At 44.3% G+C, this 19251-nt stretch overlaps 2 protein-coding genes across 2 annotated transcripts; both read right to left on the bottom strand.

Moving 5' to 3' along the window:
* Positions 1-1139: 1139 nt before the first annotated feature.
* On the bottom strand, positions 1140-5802 carry LOC133885812 (putative leucine-rich repeat receptor-like serine/threonine-protein kinase At2g19230). Its single transcript, XM_062325560.1, has 13 exons — positions 5681-5802; positions 4994-5549; positions 4373-4869; positions 4150-4288; positions 3640-3711; positions 3476-3547; positions 3307-3387; positions 3049-3215; positions 2701-2969; positions 2500-2626; positions 2232-2300; positions 1954-2146; positions 1140-1873 (listed from the first exon to the last, which is right to left on the bottom strand). The coding sequence occupies exons 1-13, from the start codon at positions 5784-5786 to the stop codon at positions 1372-1374; spliced, it is 2850 nt and encodes a 949-aa protein (XP_062181544.1). The 5' UTR covers positions 5787-5802; the 3' UTR covers positions 1140-1371.
* Positions 5803-8692: 2890 nt separating this feature from the next.
* On the bottom strand, positions 8693-9710 carry LOC133885183 (protein OXIDATIVE STRESS 3 LIKE 1-like). The gene is made up of 2 exons (XM_062324847.1): positions 9319-9710; positions 8693-9230 (listed from the first exon to the last, which is right to left on the bottom strand). The coding sequence occupies exons 1-2, from the start codon at positions 9693-9695 to the stop codon at positions 8987-8989; spliced, it is 621 nt and encodes a 206-aa protein (XP_062180831.1). The 5' UTR covers positions 9696-9710; the 3' UTR covers positions 8693-8986.
* Between the last annotated feature and the right edge of the window lie 9541 nt (positions 9711-19251).

Raw genomic sequence — 19251 nt, 5'->3', positions numbered from 1 at the left:
ATTGGAAGCCTCTGCCTCCAGGATAAGCATCTTCTGTTGTGGCCATTTCCTGCAAATGGATTGATAGAACGAGAAATTCATATCAACAGTGGCACATCACAAATGATCGATCGATAGAACGAGAATTTATACCAACAGAGTCACTTCATAAATGATCCTATATATGAATAACACTTAGATCTTTGCAGTTTGAAGTGTTATGGTGTGCCGTGCAAGCTGTACTGCTTAACAACTCACATATGACATACCTCTCCTCCCTCTCTCTGTCCTTCCTCTTTCTCCTAGATCTCTCTCCCTCTCAATACATACAATAAGATATATATTTAATGTGAATTAATAATAATGATATATTTATTAATACATAATAATTTATATCACTCGGCATCAACAACACACATATATTATGAAACTAAAAATTTGTTTGGACTAAAAGTCACTAGCGGGCAAGGAGGATGGTTGACGATAACAATCTACTATAGAGTAAAACTAGGATGATAGGGATAGGACAATGGAGAGTCACTGAGATGAGTTTCATGAGACTGTCGGTTATTATCAATGTTCACCGTAAAGAAAACTCAAAATATCAGTAACATGTATCGTTGTGGTATTCAGAGTTGTAAATCATTACTCTATCCGTTCAGAAATAGTAGATATATTTATTTTTTTTAAAAGTCAAATTTTATATAGTTTGATTAATATTTAATCAAATAATAAGAATATCTAGTGTATAGAAATTATATAACTAGATTCATAATTTAAAATGATTTCACACTATATATGTTTTGTAGCTATAAATGATATATTTTGTGAAAAAATCTTAATCAAAATATAGCTTTAAAGACTGAACTCAAAAAAATACATCTACTTCGGAACAAGGAGAGAATTACAAAATCATAGGCACACTGATTAAATCTCCACCAACGAAGATGGTTGACGACAACTATCTACTACAGCTTTTTTTTTCTTTTTTTCTTTTTTTTTGTGGTAATATAAGGCGACAAAAATAGGATGATGGAGAGCCGCAGAGATCGGTTTTTGTGAGACAGTTGATTCGTATCCACAGTCATTGGAAAGATATGTCAGGTGTCTTCGGCGTGCAACATTGCCAAATTTGAAGCTGTAAAATGTAGCCAAAGATGTGGAAAGAATAGACAAGTGCACTCAGTGAGGATAGTAGTGGAGTGTCCTTCCGTGGGAAGAACAGACAAAGTAGTACATAAACTCCGAGGTCTTCCAATTTTTTTTTAAAAAAAAACTGCATACACTTATTTTCTTTTTTAGGCCAAACTGCACACACTTCTAACGTCGGGACCTTTGTATAGTCGAACTTGCTTTGCTGAAACAGCATCACTGAAAAACCCTAGAAGAACCTTATCTTGCAACAGGCCCTATGTTCATTCTTGGCACCTTCCCAAAATTATGCTCCATCTCAAATGCAGTGCTGCCCTGGCTCACGTCAATGGACTGGTCATCAGCGGCGTACGCGTTGTAACCAGAGTTGGGGTCGCTGCTGCCGCCGGTGTAGAAGCTAGCGTTTGCGTAACCGCCGGTGTGGCCCTCCTCGAGCTCAAGGCCCTCCTGCAGCTGCGCCACCACATCAGTCATTGTGGGCCGTTGCGCCGACACCTGCACGGTGCACTTGAGCGCGACGTTCGCGGCCTTCCACACGCTGTTGACGTCGTACTCGCCGTGCATGCGCGCGTCCACGACTTCCTCGATGTTGCCCCGTGCCAAGCGCTGCCGCACCCACTGGATGATGTTGGTAGGCTCTTGCTCGTACATGATGGCCTGCCTCCCCGTGACCAGCTCCAGTAGCACAACTCCGAAGCTGTAAACGTCACTCTTGGTCGTCGGCTGCAGGGTTGCCTGACACCTATGTTGCACGAATTGCTCGTCACTAGTGGAAAAATGATCATTTTGATAGATTTGATAAAGGATATTGGATGGACATACTCTGGATCAACGTATCCGAGTGTACCAGCGAAAATATTCGTGGACATATGAGCTTCGTTGTCAAGATTGAAAGCCTTGGACAAACCAAAATCGGCAATCTTGGCTTCCAGTTTTGTGTTCAGTAGGATGTTAGTCGTCTTCACATCCCTGTGAATGAGAGGTGGGTTACACCCCTTGTGCAGATACTCCAGCCCTGCACGTACAATGGTGTTCGCGCTTCTAGTAAAACCAAAATTCCAATACCAATTGGACCACAAGTTAGATTCATAAATAAGCACCTTGCGCTGATTCCAGTGCGATTCGAAGCCTCTGCCTCCAGGTTAAACTTCTTCTGTTGCGGCCATTTCCTGCGAACGGATCGATCGAACGAGAAATTCATATCAACAGAGGCACATCATAAATGATCGATCGATAGAACGAGAATTCATATCAACATAGGCACTTCAAAAATGATCCTATAGATGAATAACACTTAAATCTTGGCAGTTTGAAATGTTATGGTGTGCCGTGCAAGCTGGACTGCTTAACAACTCACATATGACATACCTGCAAGCTGCTCTCGCAGGGTGCCTTCTGACATGTACTCGTAGACAAGTGCCATGTACTGCCCGTCCTTGCAGTACCCGATCATGGACACGAGATTCTTGTGATGAATCCGTGTTAAGATCTGAGCCTGAGTAAATGATCACGAGTACTAATCAAATTCCACCGCGAAATTTCTTGATGCAAATTCTGAAGAAATTCTACCTCTGCGAGGAACTGCTTGACGCCCTGATTGGAAGACTGAGACCGCAGCTTGACTGCCACCTGAGTGCCGTCCTCCAAGAAGCCATCGTAGACTTCCCCGAACCCTCCGCGGCCGAGCACACGCTGGAAGTTGTTCGTGATCATTTCCAGTTCCTTGTACGTGAACCGGCGGTTCTCAAGCTGCAGCGAGCTCTGCGCGTACGCGTCACCTGGTGGCACATGGCTCGTCGGCGCCTCATTTTGAGGCTTCACAGACTGGCTCATTGATTCTGAATGGCACATACAAAAAGCATCAGGTTTGTGTTCAGGTTGGGGAAAATTTGCTGGAGCAGAGAGTTGATGTGCCACCTTGCTTCTTTCGTCGAAGGAAGCAGCAAAGTAGTGCTACCAGTAGTCCTACCACAACAACCAGAACTACAGGGACAGCAATGTAGACGGCAAGCCTGCTCTTCTTTTTCGGGGTCGGACTCGGACATGAATCGGCATTGCTGCAAAGGTTTGGATTATTGCCATATCTACAAACAAATAAGATAAACAAATAGTTTTAATGAAACTGCCAAGATATCATGCATGCTACAATAACCAAAAGAGAACCACGGAATCGACCTTAGATCTAAGGAGCCATCTTCAATTCTTTTGAGAAGTCCAGGGGGGATTGATCCATTGAGCTGGTTGTCTGTCAAATCTCTGAAAGAAACCAAATGCTATTGATGTGAGTCAAAGTGGTGCGAGGGGGGCGGATAAGGCAAAAAAACAATATAAGCTAGCAACTTACAGAAGTGTTAGTGAAGGTAACTGTGAAAGGACTTCAGGAATTGAGCCTGTCAGATTGTTGTGTGATAGATCCCTGCAACATATATATGGACCATGATATATGTGACTTATTTTGTTAGAAATGTCCATTACGAGGTTGAAATAGATCGAGAACTCCACACATACAAATATTGGACGGCCTTGAGATTTGCGAAAGAAGACGATATGTCGCTGTCTATACCACTGAAGGATATGTTTCTGCAAAATATCCGATAATTCAGTTTAACGATAGCCTTTTCTTTTAACCCTGTTTAAGATACTAACTACTCACTCCGATCATAAATACATGATGTCGTGGACATGACTCAGTCAATATTTTGAAACTTTGACTATCAATAACTTTTAAATAATTAGTTTAAAAACATAACAATTATATGTATAGATTTGTCTTAAAAAGTAAATTCATAATATTGTAAGTTTATTGGATTTTGTAAATATAATTTAATAGAAAATAGCTGCCAAATATAAACATTTGAGACCGTGCCATGTTCAAACCTAAAGTGTTTTTTTAGGAGTAGCTTTTCTTTTTTTGAAAAAAAAGATTCAAGAAAGGTCCTAAATAGATCAATGATTTCGTTCTTGTCTTGTCATGAGTTTTGAGCACAAGTTAGCTAGTGTTCTGTATTAAGTACTTACACGCCAGTGATTCTTGGAGGACTCGATATGCCATAGCTGCAAGTCAACCCGTTCCACGAAAGAGTCTTCGGACCACATGGGTCACCCATCCAGTTCTTTTGCACGCGATACTTCACCTTGATCGCCGTGATGGCAGATACTGTTAATTGCACCCAAGTTTTCATTAACACCCGCGCGTTGCTGCCTTATCCGCATGCTCATGTATATGTCTACGTGCACGTACCGTCCTGGGAGTCTGTGCCAACGTTGGTGGTGGAGATGACGGAGAAAACCTCGACGGCGTTGATGATCGGCGGCAGAGTCGAGTTGGCGGTGGCGTTGATCGAGATATTGTACCGAGCAAGGCCCCGATAGGGGTTGATGTTGTACGTGGCGTCTCTGTAGAGGTACTCCGGCGTGAAGGCCTTCGGGTACCACGGTTTGCCGTCGAGGTTGATGTAGAACTGGCGCACGGCATTGCCGGGCAGGAGCTGTAGCTCGGAGAAGTGCATGATGCCGATGTACCCCGGCGTCGGGTCCTTGGGCTGAGGCTCCGAGTCCCAGAAGAACTCGATGTTCTTGGAGGCGTTGCGTGGCGTGATCGCCGTCTGCATCACCTTTAACGGCGCCTCGAACAGGTCGCTGTCTATGTTCTGCACCCTCAATGTCGTCGATAGAGAGTTCCAGCTGGTGGCATCGACCCAGGGGAACCAGAACCTGTCGCGTGGATCATCGGGGTACCTGACCAATCATTGGTTTTCGCGGTCAATTACTTCGTTACTCCACGTTAATTACGTCAAGGATATCGCTCTTCAGACTGATTTAGTGGGGAAAAGCAGGTGATGGACTGGTATCTTTTGCTGACCTGACAATTCGCGTATCATCGGTCGCACCGAAGTTGATCCTGCCGAGCAGGACCAGGCCCTGCGTCGCGTTCGCTTGCGGGTAGAGCGAGCTCTTGGTGAGAGGCCTCAGCTCCAGCGCGGAGATGAACGGCGTCCCGGAGCCGGTGTTCACCAGGCAAACCTGCACGAAGTTGTCCGGCACGACGACGATGACCTCCAGGATCTTCCGGCTGTCGGCGCCCGTGATGTTCACCATGCTCCAGAAGTTGACGCCGACGTAGAGGTCGAAGATGGGCGGACGGCTGAGACCGTCGTAGTTGCCGTACATGAAGGTGGCGCGGAGGATGTACTTGAGCCTGGCCTCGAGGGACCGGATCGTGTAGCAGTTGCGCGCCCCGTTGGGAAAGCTGCGCACGTTGAGGTAGAGCTTGCCGAGGTTTGGCGTGATGTACGCGGCCGAGATGTTTTGATTCGATCCGGCGTCGGTGAAGGCAGCGTCCGGGGCGTAGGATAGCTTGGTGGTGTCGTCCACGTAGCTCGCCGTCCCCGGCAGGCCACAGTCTATGCTGATGAAACCTGCAACCGCACAAGAATATCTTGTTCTTCAATCGTGCGCGGACGCATGGTACATAGAGTTGTGTTGTCATGCCACCTATACATGCAATAGGATCTGAAATGGTGTGAAACCTTCGAGATGTTGAGCATACCGATGCGGTCGGGCTGTGCACGAGCTCGGAGTACCGCAGTGGCGGCGAGGCAGATAAGCAGCCACCACGATGTTGCTGCCATTGTTCTCGGCATTGATTGCTCCATTGCATTAGCTAGCAGCCGAAGCAGCACAATATCTATTTAACGAAAATGCTTCCTGAGGCGGTGAGGCCTTCTATTATCGGGACGAAAAATAAATCCCAGTTGCTAACATTGATCGCAACAGCAACCATAAAATTAATCACGTCAGCGCATATTTATTCAACACACAGAACAAGTATTAATTCTCCCTGAGGCCTTCTGTTATCGGGACGAAAAATAAATCCCAGTTGCTAACATGGATCGCACCAGCAACCATAAAATTAACCACTTCAGCACATCTTTATCCAGCACATAGCATACGGCAAAACGTATACAAACCTGCAGTAGACTTCTGACTTCTCCGCGCTTGGAAATTGGCTAAATGCAAGCTGGAACTTTTTTTCCCCTGAAGAAAGAATACTCCACCAGGCTTCCTAAAAAAATGAATATTGACGAAGGTTGTTCCGTACTGTGCAGGAAAATTTGTCTCTACAAGTCGTCAGATTAATTTAGATTGTGAAAGTTGCTTCTACTTTTTTTTTTTTTTTTGGCGAGGAACAAGTGGCATTATACTTGATTGACGAAACAGCTCTAGCCAGTGTTTGTTAGATGAAAGAAGTATAACTTTTTTGCCTATTTTTTAATAAAGCAAGTACAGCTTTCGGCTTCTATACTAACATAACATCAAGACTTTAAGAATATATATAATAATTTTATAAATGTGAGTATGTGTTCTAAGTCTTGAACTCGAATTCGGTGAACCGGTTTTACGATAACAACCCTAACCAATTGAGTTATGCTTAATGATTTTTGCAAGCATATTTGAAGCCTGGATAAGTTCTTTCTTCCACAAAGCATACTTCGGACTGTTTGATCATTCTGCACAAGGATCCTGTCGAACTTTGGTTCCTGGAAACGTATTACTAAGCTGCGGTAATGCTAACTAGCGGGCCGCCTCTGCTTCAAAGTCGCGGACCACGCCAATCGTCGGGCGCCAGCCGGGCCTCGTGTCGTGTCGCTCCTGCAGATTTTGAGGTTGGGTTAAACGAATTTTGGCCCGGCCCACGGCATGCGTCCAACGTTCGATACGAACTCGCGTCGCGGCGCGAGACATGCGCCTGAGACATTCGGCGGAGAGCGGGCCGTGGTTGACACGAGGCCACGCCGCCGCGGTCGCCCACGCGGGCGCGGGCCCGAAGCCGCGGTTTTCTGCTAGTTTATGCTATTCAGAAGTAAAAAAATTAAACTAAATAGTCTATTTTTTAGAAATGGTTTTTGAGAACAAAAATTGTTGTTATTATTGAAAGTCATAAGTGGATCTAGAGAAGCTTTTATAGTTTAGGAGAGATGATGTTCTAAGGAGTATTATATATTATATATTTTATCTGTAAAAAAAGCCAATTCAAAAACAATTTTTTATAAGTGGATTTTCAACATCAGCTTTTAAAAATAGCTTATAAAAAAATCAGTCCAACCAAACATGTCCTTATCTCAACCTCCTGTTATCCAGACCAGTAGTAAGTTTTAAACCTGTAATACAGAAACGGTATTCTCTCCTATGCGTTTGCATGCAATATATAATGTCACTGTATATAATCATAGATGTTATTTTCTGCCTCATGACGATGCATTGTGCAATCAGCAAAACAATTGGTCAGCGTAACGGTAGACATGAGGTAGGAAAGTGGAGCGATAGAGAGTTATGTTAGTTATGTGTCATCATCATGTGTAGCAGGTTTATAATATTGCCTTCTGATATTTTGAATGACCAGATAACTCTGTTTTTCAGGCTCACGGTACCAATCATCTTGAAATTCCAACAATGGAGTACCTTTTCGCACCTTCTCTGGAGGATATTTGCCGAGCAGTGGATTTTATTCCCCGTAAGTACCTCAGACTTTTTTTTCTTTTTCTTTTTTTTTGAACCGTGGCGTCAGCCATGAATCCATGTATATTTTCTTTTAGGTTTATTAGGATTTTCATTTTTTATCATGCTGCATTAAAAGGCAACTTGTTGTTTCGGTAGATGTCAACTCAGTTATAGGACCCAAATTTAGTGGTGGTCAATTTGGATTAGCTAGGTAGGTGATAGTGGTGAGCTAAGGGTTAGGGGATGCATGTTGCTTTACAAAGGGTGCGCTGTTATTCTCTTTGTTGTAGTTATACATATTATCTTCTTGTATGTGAAGTATTGTTCTTCAATGCATGTCCCAACTGCAAGCACAAGATTATTTTTGTTATCACTGATCACGATGTACGATATCGGAAATGGTATTGTAGTGAACTGATTAGTATGGTGCTGATTTAATCGATTGCAGTAGTAGTAGTATGCTTTCTTGGGTCCTTGAAGCTATACTGATTTAATTGATTACAGTAGTAGTATACTAGCCACCAGTCAATCATGAGGAAGCTATCCTGCTTCCTTGAAGCTCACCGGCAACTGCGAACCAACTCCGAGCCGTTTCACTGAGGTTCGAGCCTGCTAGGTAGATCTGCAATGGTTTTTGCCCTCTTTTTTTTTTTTTTTGCACGTTGTACATCAGCAGAGCGTAATTTAGCGGCATAGGTTTCCACAGCCTCCGGGGGGGGGGGGGGGAGAGATCTATGTTGTGTAGAGAAATCGAGAGATTTGAGTGCGTGCCTCATTGTAGGCTGTACAAGTGATTTCATTGTTTCTCCGGAATAAGAAGGTGTATGTTTCGTGTGTGCATGTGCTTCCTGCTCGACACTAGGTTGCAAATAGAGTTTCAGTTTGTTTTGATGTTTCACCATTCTGTTCGATGGATGGATCCACCCGGACTCCTGGAGGGACTTTGCGAATACGGCAGAGCCTAAAGCCCTAAGCTGATGTCCTCATCCGGGCCAACTCCAAAAGATGCTAGATTGAAATACTCCCAATTTCCATGAACAATGGAAGGAGATTCTCGATCGCATCGAAAGATCCACATGAGCAATGGACGGAAAATTTCGATAACCAGATGCCTCACACTGTCCTGCTCCGTATTTACAGTACACACAGAACAGTTTTCTTGCCGAGTAGCAAAACGATCCAAGTTCCTCTATTGGTAGCTGAGCAAGAAACAGTGCAACGCCTCGTAATTTTTTCACGGACTAATGCGCCCGTGGTGAAAATTCCCGCGGAAGTGGGAAGAAGAGGAGCACACAGAGAGAGACCCTCAAGATCAAAAGCATTCCTGCGGCGTTCTCTACCTCGCACTCGCAGCCTACTGATGGTACCCGTTCTGAATAGGGGGCGGCCTGAACCCCTTGGCCGCCACGAGGTTCAGATTCGCGCAGGAGCTCGAGGAGGTCTTCTTGGCCATCCCTCCCAGCGCGACGTAGCTCTTGCACGACTTGATCTTCTGCTTGTAGGGGCTGTCCTTCTTGCGCAGGTCCTCCAGGCACCGCACCTCCTCCAGGCACGCGAACGACTGGGACCTGCCCTCGTAGTATCTCGACAATCCTTTCCTGCGAGTTCTAGCACGGTGAGCACGGAAAGCTTTACCCTTCTGGTGAAAATCTTTCATGTGATTTGCCGGGAGGTATATACACTTACTTGCCCGGGAGCTGCGACATCATGGACGACATGTCGTAGATGCTGTCCGAGTTCATTCCCCGCAGCGGCTGCGGCACGAACAGGCGGCTGTCCTGGTCACACGTGCCCTCCCCCGCGCCGTCCGGGAAGTGGTCCTCGCCGTCGGCGTCGGACTCACCGCCGGAGACGGACGACATCGTCTCGAACAGCTCTTCGTTCCCCTCTTCACCGCGCCTGCAGCTCATTTCGGTGGCAAGGCAAACCTGAACTACCCGCTCCCAGCCTCCCCCCGTGCTAGCCCAGGAAAACGCAGCTGTTTCCTGCTCGCTCTTTCTCTTTGGACTCGTTTCTTCTCCCTTGCTCTGATCTCTTGCGAGTTTGGGCATTGGCCTCCGCATCGCCGGTGCGGTGGCGCGTATATATACACAGGCACAGCGAACGCACAGCCGAGCCCGACGGGAGAACAACGCGCGGTGCGCCCGCTACACGCTCGCTTTCAGACGCGGCACGGCGTCGTTTGACCAAAGCCACCATGGTAACGTGCGCAATTTGCTGCGGAAAAGAAAGAAAAAAAATGCAAAGATAATGCGCGCAATTTGCAGTAGACGGCTCGGAGATGTCCCCTCGCATCGCCGTTGCCGGTGCGGCTACATGCGAATCGGGTCGTCTGCGATCGACGCTGACGCGGGCCCCATGCCGGTGGCCCGCCGGCCCAATCCATGGGTATTTGGGTTCATAAAGCCGGTCGGTCGGGTCGGGTCGGGTTGGCCGGCCACCGCCGCGCTGCCACACATGGCTTTCTCCCCGGAATCTGCTCCGCGGCTGCGCCCCCGGTCTGATCTTATCCTCGTCTCATTTCGGTCGCGCGGATGGGGCCCAGCACGGTTCGGATCATGGGCTACCTTGAATCTGTTTACTCGACTTCTTATGACGCAGACGCGTGGGGCCCCGATCGAGACGGTGACGGCCTGGTGGCCGGCCGCCAGGGCCCTCGCGTCCTAGCTCGCAGGTAATGTTTAGACCATCTCAAATCATTTTGTTAGATCCAAAATCTCTTTATTAAGTAACTTTTTCTTCAGTATTTTAACAATTTTACTTTAGGACGGATTTTTTTTACTTTTTCTTTACGAATCTTTTGAAGAGAAACTGTTGAAGATAAATAAAAATAAAGTAAATGAGAATAAAAAAGAGAATTAGAAAGTAAACGAAATAAAAAGAATATGGTTGGATATGTTTTTATGGGAAGCACATGGCGTTTGCTCTTGCGGTTAATAACCGGATCTGGGATAGAGTGCGTTTTGCGTTCCGAGGAAAATACACGCACTAGCACCAGCTCCTAGAGCCTGCCGGATTTACACGTCAGGTTAAAGTCGTCGAGAAAATGGCCACTAAAAGAAAAAGGTTGATGCTCGAGTCCCTGAATAGCTCGGCAGCGAGCTGAACATGTTCATTTCGGCCTAGGGTTCGCCAAATGGAAATCCATGAGAGTTTTCTTTGGTGTCTATGCACTGTATCGTTTTCCCGTGATCTATTGCCAAGACCCTTCGGAGGGCACGGGAAGTTGAAATATGAGCATCACAAAACTAGATCAGGCCTGCAATTATAGTAGTACGCGTATAGAAACGCGTACTTTCCCGGGGTACGGCAACTCGTTCGCTATAATGCTTCGCCTTAATTACGCACTCCTTTTTATTCAAGGGAAATGCATCACATACCACTATTTACAGCAAATATGCATTTCAATTTCAATCGTTGCATCCTGAGTTGTACTTAAGTGTGGTGGTACGTGTAGCAGTACTCCCAAACAGAAACATGTTTATCGATTCTCGTGACCACATCATCATGTGATAAACATTTTAAGACGCAATCAACTCGCGCAGCAGCCTTCTCGCATATCGTACTCCTCAATCCATTTCACCATCTTCCAAAACAGAGACACTCTGAAGTACTACTAGTACCATACTAACTCAGAAGGCGAGCAAAAATTCAAAAATAAATAATATATGACACCATATTTAGATAATATGTTAGGATATTTACAAATTTAGTATGTGTATTTGATATTTTAAATTCTAAAAACCCAATTTTAATATCTGAGACACTGAAAAAAAACGTGGATCCGACAGTATTTGACACCTGAGGGCCAAATATAACACTGTGTACCATATTCAACACCTCAGATACAAAAACGATATGTATTCGACATCTGAGATGTTAAATAAGATGCATAGTAGCGTATTCGATACCGTAGGTGCCGAATACACCCGCCACCCAGTGTTGTCCCGTTGCGAAGAAAGAAGCTAGCAAGATATGTATGTGTGCATTTAAGTTTTTTATTTAACACGTGATTTTATTTGGAGTACAAAAATAGTCTAAAAATTCTAAATATTTTCATAAGCAAATTATAGCTCACTAGCAACCCATTTTAATTATTTTTATCTGAAAATACCTAGTCAATATTTAATTAAAATTATCAAAATAAAATTAATTTTATAAATTCTAGCAATTTTTCATACCTCAAATAAATTCCCAAAAATATAGAAAAATTCACTAATATTCTTCTCATGTGATGTACTAATTTATAAAAACGTTTCCAACCCTAGGTTATTTGGTGAAAAAATAAGTTCCTTTGTAATGCTCTATTTATATGTATTTTTATCATTTCATATGATATTTTTTAATTTAATTTAAATAAAAAAGTATACATTTATATTGATACATAGAACTCAAATAATCAAATATTCACTAGTATTCTTCTCATGTGATGCATGATAGATTGATTACTACTACTAAGATTATAAATACAGACACTTAATAAGTATAGAAACTAGGAATTACGAATATATATTTACATTCATTTTTTTTAAAAGTAGGTAGTGATACAATAAGTTTTAATATTTATAAATTAAATATGACAGATGATATATCTAAAATTTAAATAACCAGATAAGGAGCATGCAGATGGGGATGTCATCTCTCAAAGCAGGAAGAGAAAAAGGAAGAAATGAAGCACAGAGAACAGCAAGAATAGACTTAATATTAATATGAGAGGTTACCCGTGGTTTTTAGCTTGGTGCAAGCAATAGATTAAATGGAGCATGTTTGAATTAATCTGTGAACCAAGATTTTATGTATGTTTGAATTTTTTATTCAAATTAAATTTAAAAAAGAATATCATATAAAATGATAAAAATGCATATAAATAGAGTATTACACAGGCTTAATATTAATACGAGAACTAATGTTTTGTGCATGTTAACTTTTTATTCAAATTAAATTAAAAAGAGAATATCGTATGAAATAATGAAAATATATATAAATAGAGTATTACAAAGGAACTCACTTTTGTACCAAATAACCTAGGATTGAAAATATTTTTATAAATTAGTAAATCACGTGAGAAGAATATTAGTAAATTTAGTAGATTTTTGAGAATTTATCTAAGGTATTAAAAATTGCTAGAAATTATAAAAGTAGTCTTATTTGGAGAATTTTAATTAAATATTGGTTCGGGCTTTTTATCTAACCAATTAAAATGAGTTGCTAGTGAGCTCTAATTTACTCATGAAAATATTTAGAATATTTAGATTATTTTTATATTTCTAAATAAAATCATGAGTTAAATAAAAAATTTAAATGCACACGTAGACACAACTTGCTAGCTTCTTTCTTCGCAACAGTATAACATCAGGTGGCAGCTGTTTTCGGCACCTGATGTGCGGAATGAGGTATTGTTTATCGTATTCGGTACATCAAACGTCAAATACATGCCATTTTTAGCTTATAAGATGTTGTATATGGTGCATAATACCATATTTAACACCTTAAGTGCCAAATACTGTCGCGTACACACATAACGAATACTATCAAGACCATGTTTTTCGGTGCCTCGGATGTCGAAATTATTTTTTCAAAATTTAAAATACTGAATACACCAATACATTATTTATTATGATAAATACCGTATCATATATTGTCTATTTTTTAATTTTGGTGAAATCGAAAGCACGGCGACGTGCCGGGTTCTGGAACCCGGACACGCGTCGCGGGAAGCGGCTACGTGCCAAGTGCGTGTCCCGTGCGGAACCCCCGGCGAGCCTGACACGCCGTGCACCGGGCCGAACTCGTAGGCCCTGAGGGAGAAGGGAAAATAAATAATCAAATAAAAAACCGGCGACGCGCGCATCGCTGTAGCGCCGTTTCCGGGCACGCGGACGTCCACGAGGTCGCGCCAGCGAGACCAGGGACAGGCTTTCTCGTGCTCGCGTGTTGCTCCACACGATGTCACGGCTGCCCAAATGCACCTGTCGACTGGTCAGCCTTTCGTGTTTTTCTTTCGCCCTTTCCTTCCTCGAGCCGACCCAGTGTCCTAATCGTCAGCATTAATCTCTGCGCTTTGGTGTCTAATCGAGGTTTATGTCTAGCGCCAGGACGGCTTAATCTTAGGATGAAAACGGAATGGGTTTTTTCTATCCATCTGTTGAAAGGTTTATCAAACAAATATGAGATGATTGTTATTCGTATTTGACTTTGGATCAAGAAAAAGATTAGATATATAATAAAGTATCTATTCAAATTATATAAATGTTAGATGTTATGAAAAAATATGATAATTAGTATTCGTTCGAATGATCTAAATGTATAAGATATGTTACAAAATGATAAATAATTATTCAACACTATTATATTTAAATATAATTTAAAAAATATAATATATAATAAACTATATCTATCTATATCCGATCTAATTTCACCCCTGCTTAATCCTTATAACCTTATCCACGTCACGGCTGTTCCGAGCCAAGCGTCGTGGATCAGCACAAAAGCCATGTACCGGACGTCCTTGCCGTACGAGGGTAGCAAAATTCGAACTGTGCAAGTCACGTGTTAAAAATTAAGACTTGGGAGTCGAGAGACCGAGGATGTGATCAGCTCATGTGGACGGGAGGATCGCAAGATCCGCGACCGGTTTGCAACCACTGGTGAGGCATAGTTAAAGACCGGAGACAAGACACGGTTGCCAGCTGCAGACCGCGTAGCCCACGGAGAACGTCAACCCGAAGCGGAGGAGCCCAGACTGGACGCAACGAATCCAAGTTCCATCAGCTCGTCGCTGCGGAGATCGCGGCAAGGCACGCCGCGTCTGGCGACCTGTCTGGCTGACCGGCTGCCTCGGTTCCGAGCTCCGGCGCCGCGCCAGGCGGCCGAGCAACGCGGTCCGCGGCATAGGAAGAAGTGTGTTTGGGTTGGTTGGTGCGAGGACGACAGCGGCATGCAATGATGCATCACCATGTGGCGTGTGGGCTGGCTCGGTGCACGTGCCGATCTCTTACGTGCGCGCCGGATCCGGATGCTTCCTTATCCCGTTATCCGGCTATCCTAAAACGGGATCGTGCGTTTAACGTTATAATCCAGCTAATGCACGACTGTACATGCTGTAGTGGGTCTGTACGCACACCCTTATTAAAAAGCATCTAATTAAGACGTCATCGTTACCGGGCAATCTATCTGCCTATTCACGGCAAAACAAAACAAAAATAGGGAAAAAATCATATGTTATTTTACTATTTACCTAGCTAGATAAACATTTTTATTAAAAGTTATAAGCAAATCAGAACGAATTTAAAAACAAATTGTGACATTTGTGCAACTAAATTGAGATGAATTTAGAGATCATAAAAGGTAAATCAAATAGAAGATTTTGTCAGGGATAAATCCTGATAATAATTCTGGATATATCGGACGACGGACGCGTTAATATACACTTTCTATTTGTATATATCAAATTAGATTTAATAATATTAGGATTTATTCAGATTCGAGTCTCCTATGAGATAATAATCCTACGCTTTGTATATTATTTTATAAATTGAGTGAACTTGTTATAAAATATCCTCCTCCTTATTAGCAAAATCTTCACCCATTTATATATCAGAAATAAAGATATACAAACAAACGAACTGTGCTAAATCCTATGGTAGTGATGTCAATGGAGACCCGATCATTGATTCCCCACGGGGAATTCCTCTATTAGTGGACGGGGATGGGAAGATTTCATCACCCGTGGGGATATAAATGGTACAAATCATATCTCCATCGAGTCTAGTGGGGACGGGTATGGGAAAGTATTCCCCGTCCCCATTTCCCCGCGGGGACCCATTTCGACCCAGCGGTGGTGGTCCAGGCGTGTGCGACCGACCCAGGCGGGAGCCAGATGCGCGGCCCAGGTGGGCGCTAGCGCGCAGCCTAGTCAGGTACGACCTGGCGTCGTGGCACGGTGCGGGTCGGCCAAGTGGGTGGCCTCGGCTCAATGGGCTGCCTCGGCCGGTGGGCGGGGACAGGTTCCCCGTCGGGTCTCCATTCCCCGCACGGGGACGGGGATGGGGAGAAAATAGTCCCCGCGAGCGGGGGCGGGGACGGGGACGGGGAATTTTCCTTCGTGCGGGAATAGGGATGGGGAGCCATTCCCCGACGGAGAATTTTCTATTGATATCCCTATTATATGGTAGACATACCCCTGACGGAGCCAACTACCACTAGCCCATTATGACGTCAGATAGATATAACTGCTCTGCTCTGATCATCCTGTGCGTCCTGTAACATCACCGAACTTGTCACACTCACCCGTCAAACCATCATACAATATTAAATACTACGGAACGGGTCACTGTAACTACACACCACCCCACGACTATGCCTCGCCGAAAGCAAGTGCTTGTAGAAGGGGGAAACACTCGATTATACAACATTAAATGAGACTTAACTGGTTATGTGAGGACCGATTCTGTGGTCAATAAGGACTGATCACAGGATATTGCTCTGCAACTAGGAGGCTGGTCGCACAAGCCTTGCTATGGTTATGCGATATGACCGTGGTCTTGACAATACCTGTTGCTGGCTGACACTTGGCGGCACGGAACCTGCCACATGGGGCACCCCTTACCTATTATACCTACAGATTTATTTCGGTTAAAACAATAGAGTTTATGTTTAAGATTTAAAAAACCAAAATCAACGGAAGATTTGCACATAGATAATTAATTATGAGAAGCATAATTAAGATAGCTGCCAACAAAATGAAAAGTAATTTGGTGTATTTTGCTTGGCAAATTGTAATAGTGTATGTGCAGTTTGTTAGAACTAGAAACGAACCTAAAAAGCAATTTGATTTATCTTTTTTGGCAAATCTGAAAAAATATATAGTCAAATTGGCATAAAATGCAAAAGAAATCGTAGAACAAACTCCTTATCACCTAAATCGAAGCAATCCTATTGGGTTGAGCTCCTCACTACCCAAATCAAAGCTCTACCACTGTGCTCAAGCTCATCGCCAGCATGGGCAGAGGAGAGGAGGGAGGGGAGGGAAACGAGGTGATGGAGGATGCAATGATGCTGGGGTCCGGGAAGGAGAGGTCAGAGCGAAGGGAGAAGAGGAGGAGGAGGTCGAGGGTAACGGGAGCGCACGGAGGAAGTCGACGGCAAGGCGCTTGCGTAAGGCGGAGGAGGGCACGAACAGGATTTCAGTGGTCACAGTGCGAGCGAGAGCGGAGACTTCATGATCGGCGACACACTGTTCTAGGGGCTGCAGCAGCGTGGACGACTGCTGAAATGCGTCCGAGAAGCGGAGTTCGGTGATGATATGTGCAATGAGGACGTCCATTGCAACGCCGAAGACAAGGGGCTCCAACGATCGCCGGAGCTAGAGGAGAGGGATGGTAACCTAGATCTATTGAGATGTATGGTGTACTGGTGGCCGTCTCAATTCTCTTAACTTCACTATGAGACCACAGAGTGTTGGTGTCAACTGCTGAGTGAAAAGTGAGTGAATCAGGTGGCTACGCGTGAGAGATGGTATCCTATCACTAGCATGACGTGTGGACGGAACCATTAACACTGGCACGCTTAGAATTTAGTCTATATGCTATAAGTATACACATTACACTCAGAACCATGAAATTTTCTTGAGATTTCTACGTGACGCCCTCCACGCCGCATCGGCACGCTTGGAATTTAGTCTATATATATTATGAGTATACACATTACGCTCAGAACTGTGAAGTTTTCTTGAGATTTCTACGTGACGCCCTGCAAGCCGCTCAAATACCCGAGTCGTAGCATGTGAGGAAAATCTAGATATATAGTGGGCGGCACGTGGATTTGGACCATCTAGTCTGGTCCAATCGGCGACAAGAATGGTCCGAGCTGGGTGGCATGTGGGCTCATGCTTTAGGCCGTTTTGGCGAAGCGAATGAACCGGAAAACACAGCCGGTTTATACCATTTTTGGCCGAGCGCTACGGACCTTTTACCAACCAAGAGTACAGCTGATGTAAGGTACCAGGTCGTGGAGTCCTGGTGCTTCACGAGCTGTGGTTATCAAATGGTCCCAAGGCCCCGGCCTATCCCTTTTTGCGGTGTACGTAACTATCGCGGGATTCCACGGATCATCTCCACAATAATGTCTCGGATTCCACTTATCGTCTCCACAATAATGTGTCGAGAACTTTGGTCTTTTGGGAGGAAAAGAGAAAAAGCTGAGAACTTTGGTCTATGGCTCAACCGAGACAAACTTCCACACCCTCAATTGGAAGTGTTGGCCGTCGTCTAAATGTAGAGGCGGATCCAGCTAATAAATTTAAGGATATTGAATGTACTTAATAAATAATCGTCTAGTTTAAAGTTGAAAAAAAGTACCTTACATAAATATAGCGGTAATCGTCTAGCTTAAAGTTGAAAAAAGTTTCTTACACAAATATAGTGATAAAATAAATGCAAAATACATAAAACAAAGAGAGCATATCACTAATTTAGCTAGATGTTTTTCTATCGCGACAATAGTCTAATATTCTTTATCTTCGTGAGGAGATATCTAAACAAATCGCATGATAAATTAGTGATATAGAAATTTATTTTAGTTTCAAATCATTATGAAGATTAGAAGAGAAAAGTGAATAAACCATATCGCTAATTTAGTTTAAGACACTAACATTTGACGTCTTCCCGTGTATTCAAACCATTTTGTGATTTTTATGATTACTAATGCTTCTAGTATAGCAAATTTATAAGCATAGCTAGAAATGGTAATTCATCTAAACTCTAAATGATTCTAACTTCTAAGTACACAAAACTTGTAAAGACTCAATACCTGTGGGTTGCGGCCCTGCGCGCTCGCCCCTCGAACTCGGTCACTCGGAGGCTCGGACCCTCGCCGTGCCCGCACCCGCTTCTGCACGCCGCCTCGCGCCTCCTGCTCGCGTCTCGCCGGTCGCTGGTCGGGACTTGGGGCTTTCGATTTGAGAAGGCTGTGTCTGTGTGTGGGATGAGAATGCTGGGCACTTGGGCTACCGTGGGCTGCAGTCTGCAGATTTGGTTATGCAGGTTTGTTGGGCTGGAGTAAGGTCAAGGCCCAATGTGGTAGACGGTTCACTGGTTCAGCACTCAGCCATTCAGAAGTTGGCCTGGCCCATCCGGCGCACTCACCTTCTTCCTCGAGTAGCACTGTAGTAGGAGTTCAGCAGGCGCGGCCGGCCGGACGGGATGACGATTTTCTTTGCCGGCGCCGAGGCTGACATACTTGGAGCCTGGGGTGGGGGGGGGGGGGCTCCAGCTCCCTGCCCTCCAGAAGATATGCCCCTGCCTAAATGCATGATAAGCTTTGGACTTCAGGCAGGCTAGCGCGCAGGGGCTGGCCACGTAACACTTTTTTTGCCGCCTGTGCCGACATGCGGCTGAAACGGCGCATCATATCCTCGCAGAAACGAGCGCTGTATCTAGATTCTAGTCCATTCTGCCGACAATTAGGTCGACGTCAGATGGGCTGCGATTAGGCCGACCCCATCCGGATGTTGCAGATATAGCAGACGAATATGGACTGAGATTGTGCAGTAGGTGCTTAGCCGAGTATCCATCCATAGGCTTGGGCGCGCGACTGCTCAGGTATCACAATGGTGGACCT

Source organism: Phragmites australis, chromosome 11 (genome assembly GCF_958298935.1).
Source record: "Phragmites australis chromosome 11, lpPhrAust1.1, whole genome shotgun sequence".
NCBI lineage: Eukaryota > Viridiplantae > Streptophyta > Magnoliopsida > Poales > Poaceae > Phragmites > Phragmites australis.
Note: the sequence above shows the minus strand (reverse complement) of the source record. Positions and strands in the feature narration are given on the sequence as shown.